We start from the raw sequence: 24,770 nt of genomic DNA, 5'->3' as shown, positions 1-24,770 counted from the left end.
CCCAACCAGACGACTTCCATTACTGCATTAACTCTTGCATTTTATTTCTAAAATTCGCTAAATGTAATTGGCAATCTAGCCCGGGCCTATACTCATGTCCAACGAGTTGAGAGTATCGCTACTACTTTCGTGCCACCGGTTGATCGAGAGCCTGGGTCTCCAACGATTTATCTGCATCCCGACGTGCACCTTTGTAATGAACCAACCAGACTATTGATGAAGTTGTAGGGGAATTGCATCATGGGGAATCCAAGATGGCCGACACTGTGACCCCATGGTCACTAATTGGCCATACAGATAGGCAGACCAATGAATCTGATTCCCGAGTCTGATCAGATGGCTTACGATGTTATTTACTGGCCATTCAATAAGATCGATAACTTACTTTAAGACGATTTACCGCAATTTTATGGGTGTTCGTGAGCAGGTTGACAACATCAGCTAGTTCATGTGATCCTTGCACCATCCAAATCCGCTCAGCTGACGGTTTTCTTTTCATATTAGGGTTAGCCTTGTGGGGTGTAGGGAGTTACAGAAACATAACCCTCGACCTTTACGACGGGCGGGAAAAAACATTAAGGCTTAGCCTTGAATTAAACACGTGGTTTAGATTTGTGTTTAGCTACAAAGCAGGTCGTGGGGCTTTTACGGCCGTCCAATTTGACGACTGACCGAAAGATACCTTACGGGTGAAGCTTCGAGAAAAGGGTCGCTGGTATTTTCACCTTGGAAGAAACACTATATGCAATCATCGCCTGTCTAAGTTGGTTTTTTTGAACGATATTCTGACCCAAACAGGAGTCCAAGAATTCAAGTCGTGGATTGATGGTAAGTGCCGTATGAAATGAGAAAGCACTGCCGAGTGCGATTAATGTACATGTACGTCATCCTGGCACCAGTGGTTTTCAATATACTCCGTCTCTCGATATGACGTAGAGTAAAAAAAGGCCTGAACTCAGAATGCATGCGCTGACGCTCTCCTTTTTGATCTTGAACTTACGTACGAAGAAAGACTTTAGTAGTACTCATCATGTGTTTTATTCGGAGATAAACAATACTGAAAGATAAATAACATCAGCAAGATCCATGCATGACCTCGACGTCATCAAGGTCAACGTTGCCATGTTGGTTTTTATCAACACGCGCCATTATCCGGGCTTCGTCGTCGTACTTTTCAGGTGGAGCAATGGTCAGTCGGCCCCGAGTCCATTCACCGAGTTTGACGTTCATACGCTCAACCATGACATTCCGGATTTTGACATCGATGCTCCCAGAACCTCTCACCCGATACCAAAAAGTCAGACAGTAGGTCTTGCCGTATTCGAGTTTGGCGACAAAGAGCGCCGAGTTGCGTTCGAAACTCTTCACTTCATTACTCGCAACCTGGAAAGTTGCGAAAGAGCCTGGAAAAAATGGCGCGCAGAAGAATCAAAAGCAAGTTGAAATGCAATGTAGTTAGAGACAACGAATTTAGGTGCGACCTAACTACATCTTTGGCCACTAGAGGGCCGAAACTGAAAACACAAAATGTGTGTATTCATTGATTGTCGATCTGTTTTCTTGAAATTATTTTGAAATATGATGTGAAGAATTTGGCTGGTATAAAATTTAGTAGAATCTGTTTTTACCTGAACCCGCGTGATCTCCGCCCTCTTTGGTAACACCCCAACGTGAGGCCGATCCGCCGAGTCCTTTAAAGTCACAGAAACTTCCGTCGTCGAAATCACAGCTTGCAACAACTGGAAAAGAAATCATTTCATGGACGCCGAAAACTATACTCTTTCTCACGCGATCATTAGTAACGGTCTTTGTGTTTCTCGAAAATGTTTGTACAAGGAATTCTCCAACCTGAAATTCAGGCGCCTTTCAACAATGGGGACTATGCGAATTTCAACGGGCCTATATAAAATTCGACACAGGACCGAAGACCGGGAGAGTGGTTCTCGACAAGCCTCGAGCTCCTACATTAAGGCATATTCGTGATCCGGTTGTCGGAATTTTGAGCCCGCCCAGACGGTGCTCGTCGAGGATGTTGTTGACTGTGGGGAAAAGCCGAAAAGCGAAACTCCAAAGCGATTCCTATCCCATTGCTCCTGATCATGTCGAACAATGGGACAGGCAAACTTACTTACCAGGAGACTTTGAAAAAGGAATCAAAATATCCGAAACGTCGTCTATTTCATACAACTTTGTAGTGTTGTTTTTTATATCAATCTACAGGCATACTTACCTCCAACCGGTGCTGGTGTGGTCGTAGTTGGAGTGGTCGTGATAACCCCTGTAGAAATAAGGAGAGTCATACAAAATTTCCTGAATATGGAAACAAGTCAAAGTCTGCTCGCACCTGGGCCCTAATTTCCATTGTTTACTGTCTTATCGAAGGGTTATCATGGCACATCTTGATAACATCTACCCCCAGGGAACAGCTTTCCTGTTGGTGGAATATGCCTAACCCGCCAAGGGCAGATGATAACGTGCTTACCACAGTCGTACAAGTCATTTATCTCCTTTATATCAGTCACGCTTAGATGATCTCTCTGACCGATGTAACCCTTGTCGAAATCCTTCAACTGGATCAGGGTCTTGTAACGAAAGTCCTTGCTGAAAGTCGATGAACCGTAGTGCATGATTGAATCCACATCGTATTCTCCGATCAACTTCATGGGGCGAATGGTAAACCACATCTTTCTATCTAAAATATTCAAAAAGGTGAGATTCGTTGTCAAAATGTCTTTTCAATCTCACTTCAACCAGGTTATGGTTGTCTAACCAAAACTTTTGTGGTCAAAACTAGGCTAATGCATAATCCATTATAAAAATGAAACATTGAAACCAAGGTTGCGACAAATGTCTTCGCAGTCGTTGCAAAACGAATAGAGGTCGCCTAGGACATTTTAAGCTCGACTCTATCAACAGTGTGGGGCAATGTAGTCACTTACCATCTTCTACATTGCTCATGTTGACCGCCACAATTCCTTCCCTGTCCGCCCTCTCGTGCTCGTGGTTGAAGCCCAAGGCGTGGAGAAGTTCGTGCAAGACCACGCCAATTCGACCGCAGCCTGGCCCGATGTCGACATTCTGGGAAGGCGCGGTTTGTTGGCCAACAAATGAGGTGCACCTGAATCGGTCAAAGCAAATAGTTCAAAACCTCTGTGAATGCATCAGTTAAAGTTAAGTAAAGTCAAAGCCTGATGTCATGATCAATAACGGCAGAGGTTATCCTCCGACCTCACACTTTAACCCATGTCTATACCCTAACGCCTTCAGTAGAACTCATATGAGCTGTTAACTGAGCATGATAACCTTTGTATAGTCTGACCGGGACCTATATATATATACCTCGGAGGGAGTTAGATAAGTTAGGCATGAGACCAGTGCCTGTAGTCGGCAATGAGTGTTCCAACCCGGAACCTACTAACTGCTAGCCGAGACTCCGTGCCGCTTACACCACAGTGGTTTATGTGGCTCATCTCAAATGGACGCGCCCTAAAGTGTCAGTGCACATATGCTAATGGAGCAAAAAGAGGGAAACGTGTATGGAGAAAGGGCTTACCCTTTTTCCCTAACAAAGTTTATCCTATGTGGCTGATCAGTCCATTCAACATATCTGATGCAGGTTTTCGTCTCAATGATAGATATTGCCTTGAGTATACTATTCTTGTACCAATCCAAGTTTAAGTATTTTTCTAAAAAGGAAAGACCTCAAAATACAATATTATTGTCGAGCCTTGATATATACACCGCCACATTTTCACATTTGAATTCACCTTTGCCTACACGTATCGTACAGAATGCAGATAAATCTTAGGCCATATTAAAACCTGCTAACATCAAATTACATATTCAGAGTTGTTTATCTCATTGGACGATGGGGTGATGCGTATCAATGTTTATCTTACCAAGTCAGGCCAACTTCAGCAGGCCTTTGATTGAGCGTATTTTAGGAGAGATCCAGAGGCTCGCTGTTGGAGGATGGCGTGAGACATGCAACCGACCTTCTTCTGTACCCAATGTTACCTACCTTCTTTCAAGGATGGATCGAAGGAATACGGCACTATGCCATCTGGCCAGATTTTCAAATCAAATGGCACGTTGCGCTTCATAGACTGGAACGAAGATACTCCAAAGTAAATCAGTTGTCAGAAGCGTCAAATAAATAGCTGGAATATAAACAGGGTGTGAGAAATCAGCCTCAGCCGTAAGCCAAGCCTTCTTGATAGTATGGCATGCATTCATGCGCAACCGAAACTGTTCGTGTTACAAAAAAAGTCATTTTTTCGCCTTCGTCAATTCTTTGCATTGCGTGCGGCTTCACGTGCCTATGACCGTCCTTCATTAAAACTGAGAATGTTACTGTGTTCTAGAAGATCTCATACTTACACTGTCATCGCCTTCACCAGGGAATCGCATATCGCCTTGGTAATATCCTGAAAACAACGAAAAGCAACGATTCTTTGTGAAATGACCATAGTTTCTAGAAGATTCAACAACACTTTCTTAGAAATAACGGGTTTGGGTTTTAGCATTTGAAAAACCTTCTAGAGGGTTCAGCCAACACAAATTTACACTCCAAGAGGTTTTTCGACAAAATTTTTAAAAAAAGGGGGTTGAGCTTCTGAAAATATTAAGGGGTTCCTCAGTACCTGAAAAAACTTGGGGGAGGGGATGATATTGTGTTGGTTGAAGAACGCCCTAAAGGTATTAGAGAGGCTCAAAAACCGTTTGGCACCGGAAGTATGACCCACCTGCACTCTCCGGTTCGTATACCTCCCCAGTTTCACGGTTGACGAAGGTAGTCGCGTCGACACGGCGGTATTTCTTTTCGAATTCCTTATCAACGAACCCGCACGCTGCGCCCAAAAGGAGATAGGAAACCAACATGAACTCCATGCTGCTGGGGGGGATTTTCTAGGAATAGTTCACATCTCCTAACGCTGTCCTTTTTAAAGAGTGTGATTCTTCTCTGGGTCATCTGTCATTTAGGGTTAATCTCAGAGATGTTGTTAAAGGATTTTGCAAATCCTGAGTAAACTGGGTGAGTTGGAGGAATTGAACCACAGCAGAAATGATCAATTGCTCTGGATTATTACTTTAAGCTTCAGTCACTACCTACTGAATTAAATAAACTCCAAGATAATTAGCGTTATATATTATGTTTACAACACCATTAAATATCGATACATTTTATACATGGTCATCCATATGTCAGTGTTCATTGCCCTGAACTTTCAGTGAATGTCAATCCTTCAGTCTCCTCCTTTCACCGCCGACCCAATAGGGCGGGAAATCCGTCAAACGCACACTCATAAACGGCTGGCCAATGAAATTGCTCGACACAAAGCAATTGAATGACGGCCTGAATTGATATTGCCAACCTCGCTTTAGGATCAGGTTACCCTTCTTCTATACAACACGCACAGTGCATTAGTGTCTGGTCAGCATGCCTGGAACCGCCGAAGCAATAATTGTTATTACTCATTGAACACCTGGTCTTCCACCAACGACGACTGCTTTCAGTGCGTGTCTCGTGCGACACCCACGAGTGTTATGTTAGTGCTGTCGCGATATGGACGTGTGGGAAAGGAAGGGAATGCACGGAGACAAAACCGGAGACGGCCGATTAGGGGGAAGTTTATCGACGGTGAAGGATGGATATACGCACAACGAGTGGTATATCGGCATGTTTATTCTGAGCTGACGACATGTCTTCAAATGGCGCTGGACATCGATTGGGAATGATTCCAGAGGAAAGTGAAAGCTTTTCTTGCAGATAAGACCCATCTCTAAAATATGAAGCCATCAGTTTAAAAATATAAGGCACACCGTTGACATACAACGTGAAGAACCATGGGGGAGACCGTTGGAATGAGGATTGATACCATAATTGCAGGCAGGGATATCAGAGCACACTTGTTTTAGCTTTGTCAAAAAAAGATAAGTCTGTACAATTATAGCCCAGGTACAATTATAGCCTTATTGAGCATTGATGCGTACTACCAGCTCCTTTCAACACTGTTGGGGCTGTGATTTTACTTGGGCTTAATTGTACCACTTTACCTTACATGTCGGATCCCTGAAACAAAATGTTGAAAGCTCCGCAGGGAATAAATTGCGGATACACTCCTCCTCCCAATGCTAACACTTCGATTGAGTAGAGCATGGATATGCTAGTGTTTCAATGATATCCAATAAAAGGCTTTTTAAAGAACGCTTTTAAGAGATTGAAGGCTATTGATTTTCATTAGTAAATTATTATAGCCCCATCGGTCATCGACCTTTACAAACAAGTGGAATTTAAGTAAGTTACATGTTAGTTATACTTATGATAGAATTGCAAAGATGACACGTTGTAGGAAGGACAGTCAAATGTTAATACATATCCAAGAAACTCTTATTGTTAGTTTCGAAAGACGAAAACACGCACAGGGTTTTTTTCAATGAAATGTCCGTTTCTAAGGAAAATAGTGTTTGTTGATGCGTTGATAAGACATATATACTAGTTTCTGGGGGAAAGAGAGTTTGTTGATGCATTCATAGATCGGACACATATACCAGTTCCTCAGGAAAACAGAGATTGGTGATTCGCACAAAGCACATGTATCGGTATCAGTGAGTGTTTAGTGGTATTATCATTACAAATAAGTTGTTTTTATGCCGATTCAAGGGAAGTGTACATCAATATTGTTCTAACCAAAAGAGATACGCGCTGATGCTGTTCGTGGAAATTGTTAAGGTTCCTTTAAAGAAATTGGGTCACCAGAATCTCCAGAGTCTTCCGCGTGATGATGTTTATGTAAATACATCTCGATAGCAATCAAAGAAAATCCTAACAGCATGCAAAGACACATTTGCATATTGGTCCTTGCTCCACAGTCGAATCGGAGAATCTCAAAAAATGTGACGAAAACAAAACTTCCAGTTGCTATGCCAATCAAAATGGCTTCTGCAAGATCAATGCCGTTGGAGTTTTGAGCAGACGACATGACTGTTCCTATGGTGCCACCTAGCGGAGTTGTCAAGGTAAACACCAAAATCAACCCGGCGTAGTGCTTGTTGGAGATCTTGTCTTTGGTTTCGAGTAACCTTGACCCCAAACCAAATGCCACCAGACTTTTGTGCAGCATTATGGCGAAAAATATTTCCCAAACCGATGTTGTATTTCGCTGGAATCCGACCACCATTCCTTCAAATACAGAATGAAAAGATAAGGCAGTCAGAAGAGAATAGGAACGGATGATGTTGGATGTCTGTTTACTTTCGTCCAGGGTGACCTCCTGTGGGATGATCCTGTCCAATGATCCCGTTCTCCAATCTCGACTCTCGCAAGAGTGTTGACAGCCCTCATCAGGAAGTCCATACCCGACAACCGCGGCATTGACGCCCTTATCAACGCTTGTCCGCTTCACTGGAGTTACATCTGCGTCGGCCTCCTTCAAGTTTTCACTTCTGCCCAATGACTCTTCGATGCTGCCAAACGAATCATAAAATCTGTGGTCACCGCCTTGATCGCGTAACGCAGTCCCCTCCGCAAGCGCTTTCTCTTGGAACTTCTCGTCGGACCTGAACTTCACCCACAGAATGAACTGTTCAAATAGAAGGAACAGAAGCAGACCCACTGCGACGGTGAACTCGGGGAACGGATACGCGGTTCTATATCCGAAGGCAAGCATGGCCTCTGTCAGCTGATCGTGGACGTCTGGAAGAAGGTGCAGCAAGATCGTCCCCAAGAAAACACCGCCGGCTATAAAATTGAGCGCCCGTACGAGCTTCTTTGCCTTGGCTTCTCTCGTCTTGGCGTCCTTGCTGCCGGAATTCCTGACCACGGTGGCCATGATTAGGGGAAGCAGAATGGATAGCGTGCTCAATGCAACAAGGAGGACCAGTGCCTCGATCTTTGAGGCAAGTGCCCCCGCGGTGGCGGGTTCTTTCATCTTATAAGGCAGCAGTTTCACTCGTCTGGTAAAACCTGAAGTGACAGAAATGAACAGTATGTTGACATGGGTCAACTTTATTGACACACAGGGAAGCTGTCAAGAGGCCCATGCATTAGCTGGAAGATGAACGAACCGGTTTTTGTGTTTTTCCCTCCTATGTGAAAAGCTCTTGTGTCTCTATATGATGTCTATCTTATGGAAACTCTCAAATATATGGGTAATAACCAGAGATGTTGTATAGAACGGTCGGTATGCGGGCCAAATCACGAAAGAAAAATTAGCATATGATAAAATGTAACTGGTACAATTGTTTATAGGGGCCTACTCTAGATACAAGGATTTGACACCGGTTATATCGGAGCATGATCGCCCCCAGCACAATACGCATTAAACAGGCCAAGGCCCTTCATATCTGATTGGCCCAGGGCATATCTGCCCTTGCTGTGAAATAATCTACACAAAAAACGCCAAGGGCATAACATGATGTCATGACCATCACAAATATTAGACGTATTGCCACCCCTATTGACTCGATCGACAAAAGTCATTATATCTATAGGGACTTGGCTTGCATATTCCAAAACGGTGTTGATTGCACAGTTCTGATGTGACTAGGCCTACACTCCGGACGCAGTGGACCGACCTCGTCCCTCGCCCAAAGGAGAGCCAATTAGGATGACGCAATGGCCTACCCAGGGAGTCTGGATGTGACACAAAAAATCTAACTTTCACCTACCCGATTCAATTCAATTTTTGGTAAATGTACACTGAAAAGCCACTGGTTGGCGCGTGTGATCTTCCTGGTAGATCTCGGACACTAAGTCGGGACAATATTTCGTGGTGTTGCCGTTGAGTCAATCAAGTATCAGTTGATAATCTCAGTGAGCCAAAGTTCCGTTTCTTTATCGCAGTGAAGTTATGAAGTCCTTGTTCCAGTCAATGAAGCAGATGACATAGCCAGTCCCAATCATCAACGCAATGCACATGAAATTCCGTTCATAGTGGCAACGGACCCGGGAATATTGCAACCTTTGCCAGTCCTTTATGAACTCCGAAGTCAACGAGGCCTCGACGATGCATTGAATGAAATTTATGTGAGCTGGGTTGCCATAAATGCACAATCTCATGCATTCACAGCTATAATAGTCCAAATGTCACTCATTATAGCAGCCACCATTTCTATAATTTGGCAGGAGACTATTTAAATACATGATTGCTCGCTTTCGATGATTGTAACAGTTATTACTTTGTTTCCAGAGTAGGCCAGCATGAAACAGCGACTTAGGTCCGTAATAACTACAGAGAGGGAGAAAAAAAACTGTTTTCAACGCAACCCCAGCAGGCAAGTTGCCATGTTACGCATGGTCCACTTGCTAACCATATTCTGCTCTAGATATTTCAGAACTGTCTGTCGCATGAATGAAAGATCTGAATTTCGGGATGGCCAGTTAATGGTTGGGTGACGTCTGTGAAGACAGAGGAACAACTCGAACCGCTCGAAGCGAGGATACCGCACGTGGACATTGGTGTCAGTCCGAAGGGAGATCATCCCATGCCTGGTCTACCATTGTTGGAGCCGTCCGTAAGGACTGTGATGCATCTATATCGATATGAAGGGAGGACACCCTATGTCAAGTTATAGAGTGAGTGTTTTCCCTTCATATAATTTATCTTGAAGGGCCAAACCTGCTACATATTTTTCGGAGAAATGTTCTGACTGACATGACAAGTCAGCCAGCAACGTATCTTGACCACATTATGATCATATTACTGACCACGGATAACGGCCACGACGGCACCTACCCATTTTTACAGCAGTGGAACACTCGCCGGGAGGTGCTGCCATCTATCAAAATAATGAATTCAATTAGATTAGTTTCTTAATATATTCATAGATGGCAGCTTAGGGCGTAGCACGTCATTATGTATGAGTACGCTTATTAGAACTATTTCTTCAGATAGTTACGTCAACTTTTACGGGATAACTGAGCAATATATTACTCATTTGATTAGATATTCAAGTATGAAATCATATAATTGTACAAAAATTATGATCAATACCCTTCATAAGGTGTTATGAACGAACCGGCTTTTAGTCCTACTTTGCGGAATACTGCAAAATAATCGTTTTGAAGGTAGTGCAAAGTTTCAGCCATCTTGTCTCCAGGAATGATCACCTCTTCATAAAATTATTCGACGTTTTTCTCGCCGATTCAAGAAGGGTTCGTAATTATTTTTCTGGATATCAAATCAAAAACTACTCCAACTATAAAAACATCAAGAACAGAATCACTTGCCCTGCCCAAATTTGGAACAATTTTGGTGTCAACGTGCCGGATCTCCAAAATTTCCCCTCCCATTTTTGGCCAAAACCACTGCAAAAATGTATGGAAAATGCATTTCATGCATGTCATGACCACAACATTATTGTCCATACTCCATAGGCTTACCAGCACCCGTGACCGGCAGTCACTGCTCATGCCTATTTAGTCATATTGAGTGACTGATTGATTATTTAGGGCTGATCCAGGCGGCCTTGTAAAGTCGGGGTCCCCGTTGAGTTTTTATAGACGAATTCGAAGAAGTTTGTTTTGGCACTGACCAATCGTAGAACAGAGGATCGCTGTGTCTCTAGTCATTGTCCGAAGTTGGCTTAGGCCTTCTAACGTGTTCTGAGTTGCGCATTTGATTTGTTTTGGCGCTGATTCGTCTTCTTCGCCATTCTCCAGATTCAGATACGCCAGTACCACCTAGGGTCAGACCAACAAACCATCTTTACAATAGATCTTCACGGTAAAAGACGCCAGACAAGAGCTTGAGACCCTAGGTGGTACTGGCGTATCTGGCAAAGGGCCTATTCATTCTTTCTCATTGACATTGTGATTGTCCATGCCAGGCTAGCATCGAATTGCCAAAGTCTGTCCGTGACTGACGGTGGTCGTGTGGTCACTTGATTCCAATCCCAGTTAGACCAGGCTTGGAATCAAGTGACCACACGACCACCGTCTGTCACGGACAGACTTTGGCAATGCCAGCCTGGCATGGACAATGGGTGATATGAATAAAGACTAGCAAATGCTTTTACTTCAATTTTGTACAGAAAGGCCTAGTGTAAATGTACATGGAGTTTTAGATAAAAGCATTTGCTAGTCTTTATTCATATCACCCATTGTCATTGTCAGTTGCTGTGTTGTCCAGCCTGTTGTCCAGTTTCGGATGTTCATTTTATTGGAGAGTGTTGAAGTTTCTGAATGATCGCTCATCCAATCCATGATATCTTCTTCGAACACCTGGAAGTTGTACATGTTGATTGGATGGATGGATTGCTGTCTTGTGGACGGGTACTCTGGTCGACTCTAGAGCAACATGTAGGCCTGCATAAAATGCGCTGCCTGTTTCTAACTTGTTTTAAAATGTTCTTCCATCTATTTATTTTTCTCACTGCACAATACAGCACTGCACTCTGTTGAATGTACTATTATGTACGATTAAATAAATAAATAAAATAAATAAATAAAATAAATAAATAAAAAGCTGAAAGTATACTTCTGCAGTAGATATTTAGAATTGTTTCATGTTCAGTTGCTTCAACAAAACTGTCCTTGTAACTTCCTTGTCGACACAGGTATAGTCCTATGTGTGATCTTCTCGGAGATTTTCTTATGTGTACTGATCTTTCAGTTTACTTTTCAGGTTGTAGACAATAGCCATGCCGACCCCAAAACGCCTCAGAGATCTGATCCGGGAGATCAGGTCAGCACGGACCGCCGCTGATGAACGGTCTGTCGTGCAGAAAGAATGTGCCCAAATCCGTGACACCTTCCGCGAGGAGGATAATATCTACAGATGTCGAAATGTTGCCAAGTTGCTCTATATTCACATGTTGGGTTATCCGGCCCACTTTGGTCAGGTGAGTTCCAAAAAAAAGATTGAAGAGTTTCCTTGCAAAATGCTATATGAGCCACATGCAGCATTTCGGAGTTTATGATATCGTGGCATCGCCCATTTTATCTCTGATCTTTCCTCCAAACTTCAGAGCATTTGGAGCAAAATTCAAAGCTTTATAGAGGAAAATAAGTCGATGCATTTTCAGTTAAAAGTTCCAACTTAGAAGCCATTTTTTCTCTGTTTAGTGCTGTAGATGCCAATGGGAAACACAAAATTTATAAGAAGTCCTTTAATCTTCCATTGCACCTCGTTGATGTGTTGTCTAGAAGACAACTATGAAGGTCGAGTTTATCCCTCCAAAACTTCTGTAACTTTACTCCATTCTCTTTTAGCTGGAATGTTTGAAGCTGATAGCGTCACCCAAGTTCACAGATAAGAGAATTGGCTATCTTGGCGCCATGCTCTTGCTTGATGAGAGGCAGGATGTCCACTTACTGGTAACCAATTCACTCAAAAAGTAAGCACCTACATATAATACCTCAGAAATGAAATTGGCTGAAAATTACCGAATATGGTTTTGTAGGTCTTTTAGCTAGTGACATGATAGGCATTGCTTGCATTCAAGCATCATAGTTCCTTGGTAGCGTACCTAGTGACAAAAAAGGAGATGAGGTACATGAGGTACACCTCCTGAACAAGAGTGTAGATACGTAGCAATAAATTTTTTTGGTTACTATTTGTATACTTTATTTAGCATGATGTTTCTACCAGTGTTTCCTGGTCGTTGTCAAGTGTACAAGTGATTGACAACGACTAGGGAACACTGGTAGAAACATTGTGCTAAATATAGTATAGAAAGGGTAACCAAAATAACTTATTGCTGGTTAAAACCCTTTCTACAAATGCCTTTCAAAGAATTCATGAGTATGGATGTTCTCTTTATTCCTGACGGCTTTTCTTTCCAGTGACTTGAACCACCAGACGCAGTACATAGTCAGTTTAGCCTTGTGTACGTTAGGAAGTATCTGCTCAACGGAAATGAGTCGAGACTTAGCTGGAGAGGTAGAGAAGCTTCTCAAGTCGTCGAATGCCTACATTAAAAAGAAGGTAGGTTGTGTGAGTGATCGAAGGATGGGCTTTTACCCTTTTGGTGGCATTCAGTCGGGAGGCAATCGTCATAGCGATGATCTCATGGTATCTGGGGCCAGATTTTCAGTTAGTCGGTCAATTATCAAAGATTGAACATCAGTTTCAATTCTTTCTGTTTGATCTTGTGTGTTTTTAGATTGAATGTCGATTGAACTTCGAATCATTATGAATCTTGCGTGTTTCAGATTTGATGTCAGTTTCATTTCATTCTGTTTGTTCTTGTGTGTTTCAGGCAGCGCTGTGTGCTGTGCGCATTATCAGGAAAGTGCCCGATCTGATGGAGATGTTTATTCCTGCCACAAGGAATTTGCTCAATGAAAAGAACCATGGTGAGTGTTCCTAATGAAGCTGTTTGACAGCGTTCATCTATTCCTATTTTCAAAAGTACGTTATTTGATTTGGAGTCTTATGTAAAGGTTATTACTGTTTTTCTGGGGAAACGGTAGAATGAACTGACCTTGCCCCTCGGAAGAGTGAGCAGGGCGGCCTACCCTCATACATTTGGGAAAAAATTTACACATTGTAAGAGCAATTTCCCACTTTGACTCGAGGAAAATAAATTGTTTAAAATTCATTATCAGAAAACCCACAAATTACACTTTTAGTTGCTGATTTACATTTTTTCACCAAGGGTTTTTACACATTGTCAGACCTGCCAACCTGTTACGATTTTCCGTATTTAGTACGGATTTTGGCCGAAAAACGCATTTTAGTACGGCGTTACGGAATTGCTATCAAAAATACGATTTTCAAAAAAAAAGTTCAATTTTTTTTCGTTTCGTCGATTTCGTTTTGTTGATTTCTGTGCACCGCCAAGTCTCGTGCAAATCACATCAACTTTTTCAAATACATTGGCATTATGATACTGCCAGCGTTACTCCTGCGTTGCGCACGACTCACTCTCAGATTACAATATGGCGGATTTCGATTTTGACGGCTTGAATTAAAATTTGATGTTCTTACGGAGATTGGACTTTATTAGTGCTTCTCAAGGAACAAAAAACCTACTGAAAGTTTGTGATAATGAGTCATTTATGTGTTACTGAAAGACCCCCCCCCCCCCCCCCCAAAAATACTGAAAAAGTGACAAATTCAGGGGGAAAATACGGAAAAGGGTATTTAGGGGTTGGAAGCTCTGCATTGTTGAACTCGAGGGTTGGCACTTATGAGCAAGCATAATCTTTCTGCTCCTTATTGCAGGTGTTCTTCTGACTGCTGTTGCCTTGATCTTGGAAATGTGCGTGAGGAGCCCAGACACCCTCAATCACTTCAGGAAGGTGAGATTAGTCAAATAGGCCACTTTTTTCTCTCATTTGTACCAAGGCTTGAAACGTTTGCATTGTTTAATTTGATCATGTTTATTATGATGTTTGGTAACTGGACCTCCTCATTACTGTAAAGGGCTTTGAAAATAAAGTAAGAAGTTTATGATTTATGTGCACTGACCTACCCGAGTCAATTCTGCTCAGAGTGCTTTGGCATCCCGTGGTTCTTCGAGGTTTTTTTTTGTGGACTGCCTCCTAAAAGACAAACTGGGAACAGCAGTTTGCATAGTTTGCCAACCTGATAATGAACTAAAATTGATAATTCCATGATTTTGGTCGGTTTTTCAAGCTCTATGAAATGTGGTGGTCCGTTGATGACATCGCATGTCAGACTTGTATTAACAATGTCATTCTCGCGTTTTTTGGCTTGATTTAAGAAATGACGCCACAAGTAGTGCATCATGGTACAAATACCCACTGTTTTCATTTGTTGTCCCTCTTGCTACAAATATCATACTCAAGATGAAGTTTTGGATTGCCAAATTTGCTATTTTGATGTTAGATCTTACCACTGAGAATATTCAGCGTTTTCTCTGCTTTTAGACACACTTCGCTCCATTTTGAACATTTTATTTTTGCCTCTGAGCACTTGTCTAAATATCTAGAGAGTGTATGTTTTTCTCCTATCGATAGATTGTTAGTGTTCAGCCTACCGTTGATTCATGTTTGAAAACTAAGTCACAAGTCAGTGTGGCCTGAATGGAAGTTTATAGCTTGGGTCTTGTTTTAGTTGAGTCTGTTGCCATGCCCTAATAGAATGAACCCATGCTTCAGTCACACTGATCTTGTAAAACGATTCGGCAAACGAAGAGGTCATAAGAATAAGATGAGATGTATCATGGTACTCATGCCATGCCCTTGGCAATTCTTTATCTAATTATCAGTTGAAAACGTCTAGTTTCCTGTCGTTGTTGTGTTAGGATGTTTCCCTCAAAATTCTACCAACTTTTCTCACCGACACCCTGGTGTTATAAATTGATCCTCAATTTTACTATTGGCTGATCTTAGGCCCTGGAGTTCTATCGTTTTCCCTCTCGACTTTCTTATCCTTCCGACTTGAAAAAAAAATTTTGAGTGGTACATTCAAGAGATGTGCTAGGAAACTGTCCTGACATGTGTTTCTAGTAAAACCAGATAAGAGGGAAAATATAGAACATAGGATTTAAGAACTGCTCGTAGCCCTTTAAGGACCGTGGACCATTTCAGACACTTTTTAAGAAGTCATCTCGCAGCTCGAAAGGTGACTACCTCAGTGGCCTCACTTGTTTTATTCCTAAAGGAACATACTAAAGTACCTTAAATTGGAGCAGGTACCTGAGTTTTGAAGTGACATTTTGAAAATCGGTATCGATAATGGCCCTCGGTCCTTCTAGGTTATAGTCGACCTTTCATTCATTCATACTTTTTACTTTGCTCTTTTTTCTGCGGCCAGAATAAACCAGACCCGCTAGAAAGTTCTTGGCAATCTTACATGAACCTGGTACGAATTATTCATTTCTTTTACTGTGGTCGACCAAGCGTGTACCCAAATTTGTGCGTCTAGCTACTTGTATATATTCATTTCAATTCTCCATGTCCTTTTGATAAAGATTGAAAATTAAACAACTGAAAATAAATTCTGTTGGAAAAGAATTGAAATTTTCCACGATAGTGCATCAAATTTTCCTAAGTTCAATTGACCATGTTTACAGAAAGGCGATAATCAGTTTGTGGTCGTGATGTACATTTAGAGAAACTAGTCGTATACATTCCATGACCAACGCCACAGGCATCATCAAACTGAGTTATGACAGACTCTAAACATGATCAAACTTGGATTGTGGATTCGGATGTGCAAAGTGCGTCTTTTTTCGATTCTTTTGACGTCTTTTCTAAGTCGTAAAACTTAAGCGATTTAATTATTCATATATATCTCTGAATTAAAACAAGACCATCTGCCCCGTCAAAATTTCAGAAAATCAATTCATTGAATGAAAAGAAGAATCAGTTTGTGGGTTTGCACACAGCTGCATCTACCCAGAAATATCGCCAGTCTTTAGCTGGGGTTGGCCAAGTATGATGTTTCATTTCGTAAGCTGTCCTTTTAGCATTGAGGGTGACTGATATTCAGAAAATTTTTGATTTGTCTCTTTCTGTGTCGAGGCAAAATGTAGCCACTCAAATCATTGTAAGAAATAAAACCAAGTGAAATTGTATGATTTCCAGTTCAGTAAAAAGGACTTTCGTGTTGAAATGATGCTCTGTTTTTGGGTCCAGGTGAAATGGGCAGGATCTGCTGAGGAGTCATGCCTTCATCCTCACTTAGACAAGACCAAAGTTCACCCTCCATGCTAAAGGGGTTAATCCTCTCTACTAGTGTGACTAATAGGAACTCTGTGTACTTACATTAAAATGCACCCCTTAATTTCTAATGGCGTCTTCCTCCGAATGGATCGCTCTAATATCAGATTCGGGGGCGTTAAGTTTGATGCTGCCAAAGCTATTTTCTCAACACCCCTACCCTTGAACCTTTTTATTTGACTATCTTCTTACATTCAAATTATCTAAGGACTAAATAATACATGTGGGGAGAAGTGGGTTAACTTTGATGTAATTGACACCTGTTCTTTGTGACTCAACCAAACTGAGAGAATACGTTAGGCCAGACAGAAAAAATCATAGTTTCCGTTTGCATGTTGGAGGAAAGATGATACAGAAAAATTGTGTGTGAAGTCGGTTGGGAAACATACGTATAGTCTCTCAACAAAAATCAGTTCCAAGGTAATGTGCATTTGCTGAAAGCCCTGCTTGGGCTTGTCTTGTAAAACTTTGTCACAACGATAAGCAAAGTACACATTCCTGGTTGACTATCATGACTATGCAATGCAACAGTTGACAACTTTCTGTGATGTTGCTTTTCAACCTAGCATTTGTGGATTCTCTCAAAACTCGTTATTTGATGGGGATAGGAATTGATTGTAATCTAACTGTGGTCCTCCGCAACTGAAGTCCTTAGATGGTTAGAAAAATCTTTTAGTAATACTTAAACTTATTCTTTTTCATGACACCATCACAGAAGCAGGTTTGTGATCCTATTTCTCCCTAATATCCGCATTAGATCTATTTTACGTAGGCAAGACCAAGTAAGTTTCTTCAACAGTGGCAGGATATTTTCTGTATTTTAAAAGAGTTTTGTGCCTTGGTTGAAGAAGTTAAACTTATGTAGAGAAGTTTGCCTTTCTTCTGGCGAGTTCTAAGTACCACACAAACAAGCTGTTAAAAATGCTGTGACCTGCCTGCGATATGACACAGCATCACTGATAACTTTTAACTTGGCCTGTCTCTAGCCATTGTTGAAGCTGAACTACTTGGTCATGCCTAGTCTCTGCATTAGGTCCATTTTCCTTCTTGGCTGGGTTCGTGAATGTCAGAGCAAGCATGAAACAGGCATGGCGGATGTAGCAAGAATTTGTCGGTTGAGTTTTTTTTGCGCAACATCATTGCTGTGGAACATCAAGAAGAAAATGGGGATAGTAACCGTTTTGTCATGGTGGAGGTCATTGGCTAACATATCCTATTGTCATTAATCTGTCCATCATCATTCCACATTCAAAACTGGTCGATTTCCGAGTTCCGTCACTGTGGGCAATTGCATCTTTACACTTTATGACAACACCTTCCCATAAAATCATGCCCGCCTACTTTCAGTTTGGAATGGTGCTGCCATATTTGTGAATACAATTGGTGATTTCACACATAGCTAGGGCAACACCATCCCGCAGTCATGCCAGCCCAACTACTTCAGTTGAACACAGAAAAGAAAAGTTTCTTCGCATGCGAGGGATTGGCAAATTGTTGAAAATTTTCGTTCCTCAAGCATTTTGTACTGAAATGATATAAGCTGACAAGTTAAGAAATAGTAAAAGTTCTGCAGGGACATAGAAGAAATGTAACATTCTCGTTTACTTTGCGATGTTCTTCAAGCTTTGTTGGCAAAAGATCCATGGTATTTAGTTTCAAATTGATTGATGAATATGAAATACAGGTTTATGTACAATTCATGTGACTATGTTTATCGGTTAAGGTAACATTTTCTTTCAGAAGTTGGCTGTGTGTTTTATCAATTGTCTGTGGCATTCAGTGTTCCCTGCCTCATAAATAATTGTGATATCCACAATTTTTGACTTGAAAATCGTTGTATTTTCTGGTCCAACGTTCGAAGCAGAGAACACTGAATCAGTAAACCGATTACGCTTTGCAGAATGTGTTGTCCGATTTCAAATATCAACAATATGTTTTGTCGACAATTAAATTTTTATTTAAATTTTGTTCTAGGACACTGACATGGATGTAAGGGTCCTTCCATTTGTTTCTGTTATTTTTTCTAACCCCTGGGTCATAGGTGGCTTCTTGCGACTGCATGTAGGGGCCAGCTAGTGAGAGTTTAGGTTCTTTGTATTGGCCTTTAGTGTGCATTATTTTCAAGGTGTCGGGCAACTTTTAGCTACATTTTACCTCGCTGTGGCAATGTCAGTGGTCACTGGCGTTTCCTAGTCCGGTGTAGCTTCTGCCACTTTCACATCCAGTTACACTCTATCATCATGTCAGTCATTTCTATTGCAATATTTCAACCCCTGAGCGTGGAATATCTTCAAAATTGATTGAAAATTCTATCAATTTGATTTTGGTGGGAATTGATCAGAGACAATTCTTACTTCTATTTTCTTCTGATGCATACCATGTCTCCTGGCTTGGCTTTTAATGAATGACTCAACTTGCTTCTTAGATCCCCCTCCCCCCTTGTGCCTCATCATATTGTAGCTAAAAGTTCAATTGCCCTTTGGACTTCACCCGTAGTGTTACTGGACAACAGCTATTACTTGGAGAGTAGCCAGTCATGCCTATCCATGATGAAAGCCCTTGTGCTGACCTACTTAACTTACTGACTTACTTTAAACTTGATGGGAAAAAACTCAGAGCATAAATTAGGTCAAACTGTGTGCTGACCTACTTAAAACGTTGCGTCGAGTGAAAGTAGGTCATCCTGTGTGGTTACCTACTTACCTTAAAGTGAAAAATCACAGGACATGAAGTAGGTCCATCTGTGTGTTCGCCTGCTTTAAACTTGACGTGAAAAAAACATGAAGCATAAAGTAGGTCATCGTGTGTGCTGACCTACTTTACTCAAAGGACACATGCTCTCAAGGCCCACCTGACCTGCCTGATTGTCAACCAACCTGAAGAGGCCCGCCCACTGTCGGCCTCTAAAAATACTCCTCAGCAACTGTTGTTGTTCGTTGTTGTTGATGTTGTTGCAATTCACCAATTCATCCAGATTTCAGCAGCCAAACTCGTTGCACCTCTATCCCCTTCCCTGGCCAACTTACATCCTGACTAGCAGTGAGGTTGTTGGCATTGTGAAACCGACAGCTTCCCAAAAAGCCCCTCATTCCAGGTTCTGCGACCGAACATGACGAAAACTTAAGATTTCCTTGGCAAAAGATCCTGGCATTCAGGTATTCTGTCTGCCTGTTGGGTGTTTGAGCTAAACGCTTACATACATACACACGATGTAGTAGTATTCGAAAATTGTTTTCAAGAATTGGTATGCAAGGACAAGCTGTGGAAGGAAAAGCAGATGAGCAATTTATAGGCAGACTGTCCCGAGAAACCGTCACATGACTAAACAGTTTGTCTCTTTTTCCAACCAATTCTATTAACATTGGACGTTGACTTTGACTTGGTCCCATTCCTGCATCTTCAGGTATGTTTTAGCGGACAGTATAACATCCCTTGTTAGACACTGTGAATCATTATCAAGTTGTATATCACCATAGGCGTTGTCAGTTCTGCCATGGCAATCACTCATCACGGTGGGGGCTTGGTGGAAAACTTGAGCAAGGGGAGCAAATCCTTATTTGGTGTCAGAATTTCTGAAACAGACAAGTTTCACATGAACGCCAGGTCAAGATATTCTTAGGGAGGACACAGGGGGGGAGGCAAGTGAAAGATATTTGTATTTTTTTTCCAGGCAGGCCAATGAAAAGAAACCAATTATTTTTTGGCGATGTGGTGTGGCCACCTAACAGTATTGGTGATTGTGGTGCAAGTTTTCTGTTTAGTTCCTGCGCTGACACCAACAGTCTTGTGGCATTGGCCAGGATGATTACTGTTCCTCATCTCTCTGAAAGAGAGAAAGTGCCTCATCTCTGGTCTATATCTATATAGATGTACAGATGAGATTTAAAAACATGCCGTTTCACTTAAAAAAGAAAACAGTAGTTTTTTAGCACCATTCTCCTTGAGCTGTTTGCGACACTTGCATGAAATGACAACATGCATGTTACCTTTGTTGCTTTCTTTGTTTTTGTTGCCTTTCACCTTGCTTTGCCGAGGGCAGCTTATTTGAACGCTTTCACAAGGCTCTTGAGTCTTTTCTTACTCTAGAGCCCTCTGCTTCGTTCCTCTCAGGGGCCGGGTCTTTATTTTACATCCTCTATGTTGGGGCGCAAGGATATGTTAGGCGAACCTGTACACATGTTTGTTCAGGGTGGCAGAATTTATGCTATGGCATTGATTGAAATATGCCATGAAATTGGATTCAAAAATAGGTAGGGTTCTTTGATGAGTTGTGTGTTTTTTCTCACCAAAGAACTATTAACCTATCGGTCGGTATACCAGGACCTGTTAAATTACTTGGGATCCCTAAAAGCCCCCAAGACTCGTTGATTCGGGAAGTCTACCTTTTCGTCTTCAGTCTTTGATCTTCTTCTTCCAAAAAAGTGACCGCACGATTTTTATGCCTCATTTCTAAAACTGTTTGATCCATTTAGTCGGCAGTTTTGTGTCATCGCAAACTAACGAAGCTGCATTCGACTGTATTTTAAGTGACGTAAGAAGACATATAGGGACTTCTACTCCTTCTGTTGGGGTCAGACCGGTAAATCAAATTACCATCACCAATTGGAGACAAATGCTTTTTGATAACTTTTAAAATTGCTGCTAAAAAGAGATTCTGAGTTCCTCATTTTGTGCAGTTCATAAACGAGCTCTTGTGCACTTTCAGAAGAGTTGCCCAACACTGACACTCATGCTCCTTCAGATATCTCTGTGTACTGACACAGAGTTTCGTTGCGGCCAAGTTTAAAGTTATCGTTGTTGAATTAGCCAAAGGCCCTTTTGACTCTGCTATGCTCGCCATGAATTAAACTGACCTTTTCCTGTTTTATCTCAAGTGTACGGTAGCTGTTCGGATGCAGGCTAGTTGTACCAACGTATTTTATTATGCACGTGTAAGTGGCTCCCCCTTTCATCTTGTGGCAGTACTATGCCAACCTCAACGCACCACGTGATGTAGTGTGCTTATTTTAAGTGTAGTTTGGTTCACAGATATGGGCTATACTTGTAATTATTTATTTGCGCACCACACACAATTATGCTTTAATTATGGCGTTCAGGTTTTCTCAATGATTCTTTATGACCTTTCTTGGACAAATCTAATTGTCTTACTCCACCCGAAAAGCACCTTTCTTGCAAACTTACCGGAGGCTCCCAAGTCAAATAAGATAAACTGTCATCTTTTTATACTATCCTGAGCTATGAACTTGATGGCTATGTGTTCAATTCCTGATCAGACTCGAGAACTTTCAAGAACTGTCAATGCACCTGTAAAGATCTAGTAGTGCAGTTTAAGTGACTGGGGGTAACATGATACTGCTTCAGTGGTTTGTCAAATTAGTATTACTTCTTCCTTTCCCTTGAATTTTGACTTTGATTATTCATCTCAACTCTTTGTTTTGTGTGCTGCTTCTTGCAGGCTTTAGCTGGAGTGTGCAGTGACTTATTTCAATGACAACAAGTTTCTAGCGATAGTTCATGCACTTAGCAATTACATTCAAACTTCCCTTTTATTTTGATTCTAAAATGCACAGTCTTCCTGTCAGTTTTCACTTTGAGTAAAAACAGTTTAAGCTCGGCCCTTAAAAGACAAAGATTCATGTTGATTTGAAAAAGATGCATACATTTTATATTTCCTTTTCTGTGGTGTGGGAAAATATGAGTCGGGCCTTGGATTCGTTATGCTGGTGGTGAAAATGTTAGTATTCAAAACAGCACTACTGCAGGGATGGTGCGACAGACAGACATTGTAGTCATATCCAGTTCTGTGAAATATGAATCTTTCATCAATTATGGTATTCAAATTGCTACTGCCCTGTTACCATGGTAACACTATGGCATATCTTGAAACCATCTTGAACTATGATAACAGCTGGACGTAGCCTATTGCATTCAGCTGCTCAAGTTATTGAGTCTATCAAATGGTACATCCAGTTTGATTTTTTTACGATTCTGAATATGGAAAGATCACGCCTCAGAAGAATCGGCCAATATTGGAGCTGTTTTCAGTTCACACTCCCTGACCAGACCGGCAACATTGGACCATATGGTCCAGTCTGAATGATAAGGAGGTGCAAAACCGCACCCTACCCTACACTGAAACCACTCCAATGGTCCACTTTTGGGACCAAACCAGACCAATTCCTTTTAAATTTAAAGGTTCCATTCACTGAAGGGGCTTGTTTGATCCTGTGTACTTAGAGGCTGTAATATTTTGTTCCTTGATATCTGGTTACGTTGGATCGCGTCAACTTGTTTTCAGTCGTTAAGTAGAGTATCGTCATTTTGGCCTGCCCTTACATGCAGCAGATGAAGCAACCTCTCTACCAAGGGATACAAGTTTGCATGACGTTGACTTAGTCAATGTTATTCATTCATTCCTTAGGCGTATTAGCTGACTTCAGTTTATTGGTTCATCAACCCGTTAAGACTTCATTGCCATGTTTCCCGCCTCGTTATTTTGCCGCACCGCTCTGTTCATGCTGTGTTCTGGCCGTCGCGTCCAGATTAGGTGACATCGCTTACCCATGCTTCCTCGTCCATATATGGTCCAGAGTGTTTTATGTGTGAACGTTTCTGAGAGAAGGTAGTTCATTTACATTGTCTTGTGGCAGTCCAAATAACTTTTCAACGCCGACAGTTCTAAGTATGTGCATCAGAAAATCTACCACTTTTTAGTCTCACACTCTATTATACTCTAGAGAGTATAGACCAGTGGACTAGTACACTCTACCGGGTATACTGGTCCTCTATAATGATACCTTTGGGATGACTGCAGTTATTCGAGCCACTTCTTCAAGAAGAGTCGGTGGAGCTATCGACAGAGTCAAGTCCACGTGACAGCCTCTCTTCCTGGCCAGAAGAAACAATCCATTTTATCACAGATTTTAGTGATGAACTGCCTTCTCTCCAGAAATGTTGCCAATTTAACCCCGATAGGCATCGCATAACCTAATCTATTTGGTAACTAGGCGCAAATATCACTATTGAATTAACATCTTGTTTCCTAGTTAGTTGGTAGACTAGTGATAGTCATTTTAAACGGGTTGTGCATAAACGTTGTAAAAATGTGTTCTTCAGTAGGTTTATAGTGAACGATTAACATTTCTCGAGAAACATTTTGAGCAGAAAACTTGTCACAAAATAATAGCATCAAATGTTGAGGGGTACACCATTTGTCATTTAGATGAATCCAGCTTGACAAATTTCGAGGACTGTTCAGTTAATATCTAGGGCATCCATTATGATTTGAAGTAGCTGGGTTTTTGCTCATGGTACTCAGTCAACAAGAATGTCACCAGGGCATTTCATTATATAATTTCACAATGGTTTATGCACAACAACAGTTCTGTACATGTATATCTGTCTTTATGTTTGTCGTAATTTATTTGTTTTATGTCAAATTGCACTTCAATCAATGGAATTTTGCCATAAATCCAATTCGAGTTAATTATAATGTTGAATTCTGATTGGACTGTGACTAATTGCACCGATACCTGGGTTGTTTATTATTTTCACTTTTCACTATCTGTCGACACCCTTCTCACATATTGTATCTATATCGAACCACTTTTGTTGTTGCACCTTTCGTATAGCATGAACTGGGTTTGGATAGAACAAAATCAAAGTCTCCTTGAGATAGAAATTATTATCAACTTGTTCCAAACGAATTTGCACAAATTTCATTGCAAGTATGAATCATAATTTTGAAATTTTTGAAATAAATTTTTTTAAGTAAATCCTCTTGTTTCAAAAGACAACACTTCATGGCCAAAACTGGCTGACCTAAATTGCCTCCATGTCAGTAAAGTTTCTTTACTTTTCTGTTCAAACAGATGATATGATTTTAGTCGATCAGAATTACAGAAATCATAGCTGTATTGGGGAATGTACTGCGTTATTCTCACGTTTATTTGGTATTGAGGGTTCCAGTTTGGGGGGGGGGGGGCGGAACTATCTAACTTTTTGTGCAGTTGTCGCTATTTTGCCACCATGTACCAGAATTGGCTCATATGATTAAAAATGTTATGTTAAACTCTGGGGTGCTCATCTAACAAGCATATGGACCCTTTCTATTGTTTTGTACCTTTTCTGTACA

General features: G+C 41.4%; 3 protein-coding genes across 7 annotated transcripts in view; 1 reads left to right on the top strand and 2 right to left on the bottom strand.

The window, feature by feature from the left end:
• Nucleotides 1–1,019: 1,019 nt before the first annotated feature.
• LOC135496347 (meprin A subunit beta-like) lies at nucleotides 1,020–4,904 on the bottom strand. Its single transcript, XM_064785631.1, has 9 exons — nucleotides 4,746–4,904; nucleotides 4,381–4,427; nucleotides 4,022–4,106; nucleotides 3,554–3,686; nucleotides 2,940–3,118; nucleotides 2,483–2,692; nucleotides 2,231–2,278; nucleotides 1,629–1,739; nucleotides 1,020–1,403 (listed from the first exon to the last, which is right to left on the bottom strand). The coding sequence occupies exons 1-9, from the start codon at nucleotides 4,888–4,890 to the stop codon at nucleotides 1,075–1,077; spliced, it is 1,287 nt and encodes a 428-aa protein (XP_064641701.1). The 5' UTR covers nucleotides 4,891–4,904; the 3' UTR covers nucleotides 1,020–1,074.
• Nucleotides 4,905–6,231: 1,327 nt separating this feature from the next.
• LOC135495763 (zinc transporter ZIP1-like) lies at nucleotides 6,232–9,000 on the bottom strand. Its single transcript, XM_064784659.1, has 2 exons — nucleotides 8,671–9,000; nucleotides 6,232–7,966 (listed from the first exon to the last, which is right to left on the bottom strand). The coding sequence occupies exon 2, from the start codon at nucleotides 7,929–7,931 to the stop codon at nucleotides 6,729–6,731; it is 1,203 nt and encodes a 400-aa protein (XP_064640729.1). The 5' UTR covers nucleotides 7,932–7,966; nucleotides 8,671–9,000; the 3' UTR covers nucleotides 6,232–6,728.
• A 1,079-nt stretch (nucleotides 9,001–10,079) lies between these two features.
• LOC135496346 (AP-1 complex subunit gamma-1-like) overlaps nucleotides 10,080–24,770 on the top strand; it is a 29,396-nt gene continuing 14,705 nt past the window's right edge. For 2 of the 5 annotated variants that reach the window (XM_064785626.1, XM_064785625.1), the window contains exons 1-8: nucleotides 10,080–10,156; nucleotides 11,628–11,844; nucleotides 12,215–12,339; nucleotides 12,788–12,929; nucleotides 13,204–13,300; nucleotides 14,172–14,248; nucleotides 18,611–18,625; nucleotides 21,511–21,567. In XM_064785626.1, coding sequence (XP_064641696.1) covers nucleotides 11,644–11,844; nucleotides 12,215–12,339; nucleotides 12,788–12,929; nucleotides 13,204–13,300; nucleotides 14,172–14,248; nucleotides 18,611–18,625; nucleotides 21,511–21,567 — 714 coding nt within the window. In that variant the 5' untranslated portion in view covers nucleotides 10,080–10,156; nucleotides 11,628–11,643. Of the gene's footprint in view, nucleotides 10,157–11,627; nucleotides 11,845–12,214; nucleotides 12,340–12,787; nucleotides 12,930–13,203; nucleotides 13,301–14,171; nucleotides 14,249–15,728; nucleotides 15,777–18,610; nucleotides 18,626–21,510; nucleotides 21,568–24,770 lie in introns of all 5 variants that reach the window. The other 3 variants (XM_064785628.1, XM_064785627.1, XM_064785630.1) reach the window with 3 other exon arrangements.

The sequence above is a fragment of the Lineus longissimus genome, chromosome 11, assembly GCF_910592395.1.
Source record: "Lineus longissimus chromosome 11, tnLinLong1.2, whole genome shotgun sequence".
Taxonomy (NCBI): Eukaryota; Metazoa; Nemertea; class Pilidiophora; order Heteronemertea; family Lineidae; genus Lineus; species Lineus longissimus.
Note: the sequence above shows the minus strand (reverse complement) of the source record. Positions and strands in the feature narration are given on the sequence as shown.

What these genes read in the sequence shown, in the direction of transcription:
- LOC135495763 (XM_064784659.1), bottom strand. Translation starts at nt 7,931, where the DNA reads ATGAAAGAACCCGCCACCGCGGGGGCACTTGCCTCAAAGATCGAGGCA.
- LOC135496347 (XM_064785631.1), bottom strand. Translation starts at nt 4,890, where the DNA reads ATGGAGTTCATGTTGGTTTCCTATCTCCTTTTGGGCGCAGCGTGCGGG. An exon ending in CGATCCATCCTTGAAAGAAG is followed by an intron (nt 3,687 to 4,021) that starts GTAGGTAACATT and finishes TTTCCTTTTTAG; the next exon opens with AAAAATACTTAAACTTGGAT. An exon ending in CGGAGATCACGCGGGTTCAG is followed by an intron (nt 1,404 to 1,628) that starts GTAAAAACAGAT and finishes CATTTTTTCCAG; the next exon opens with GCTCTTTCGCAACTTTCCAG.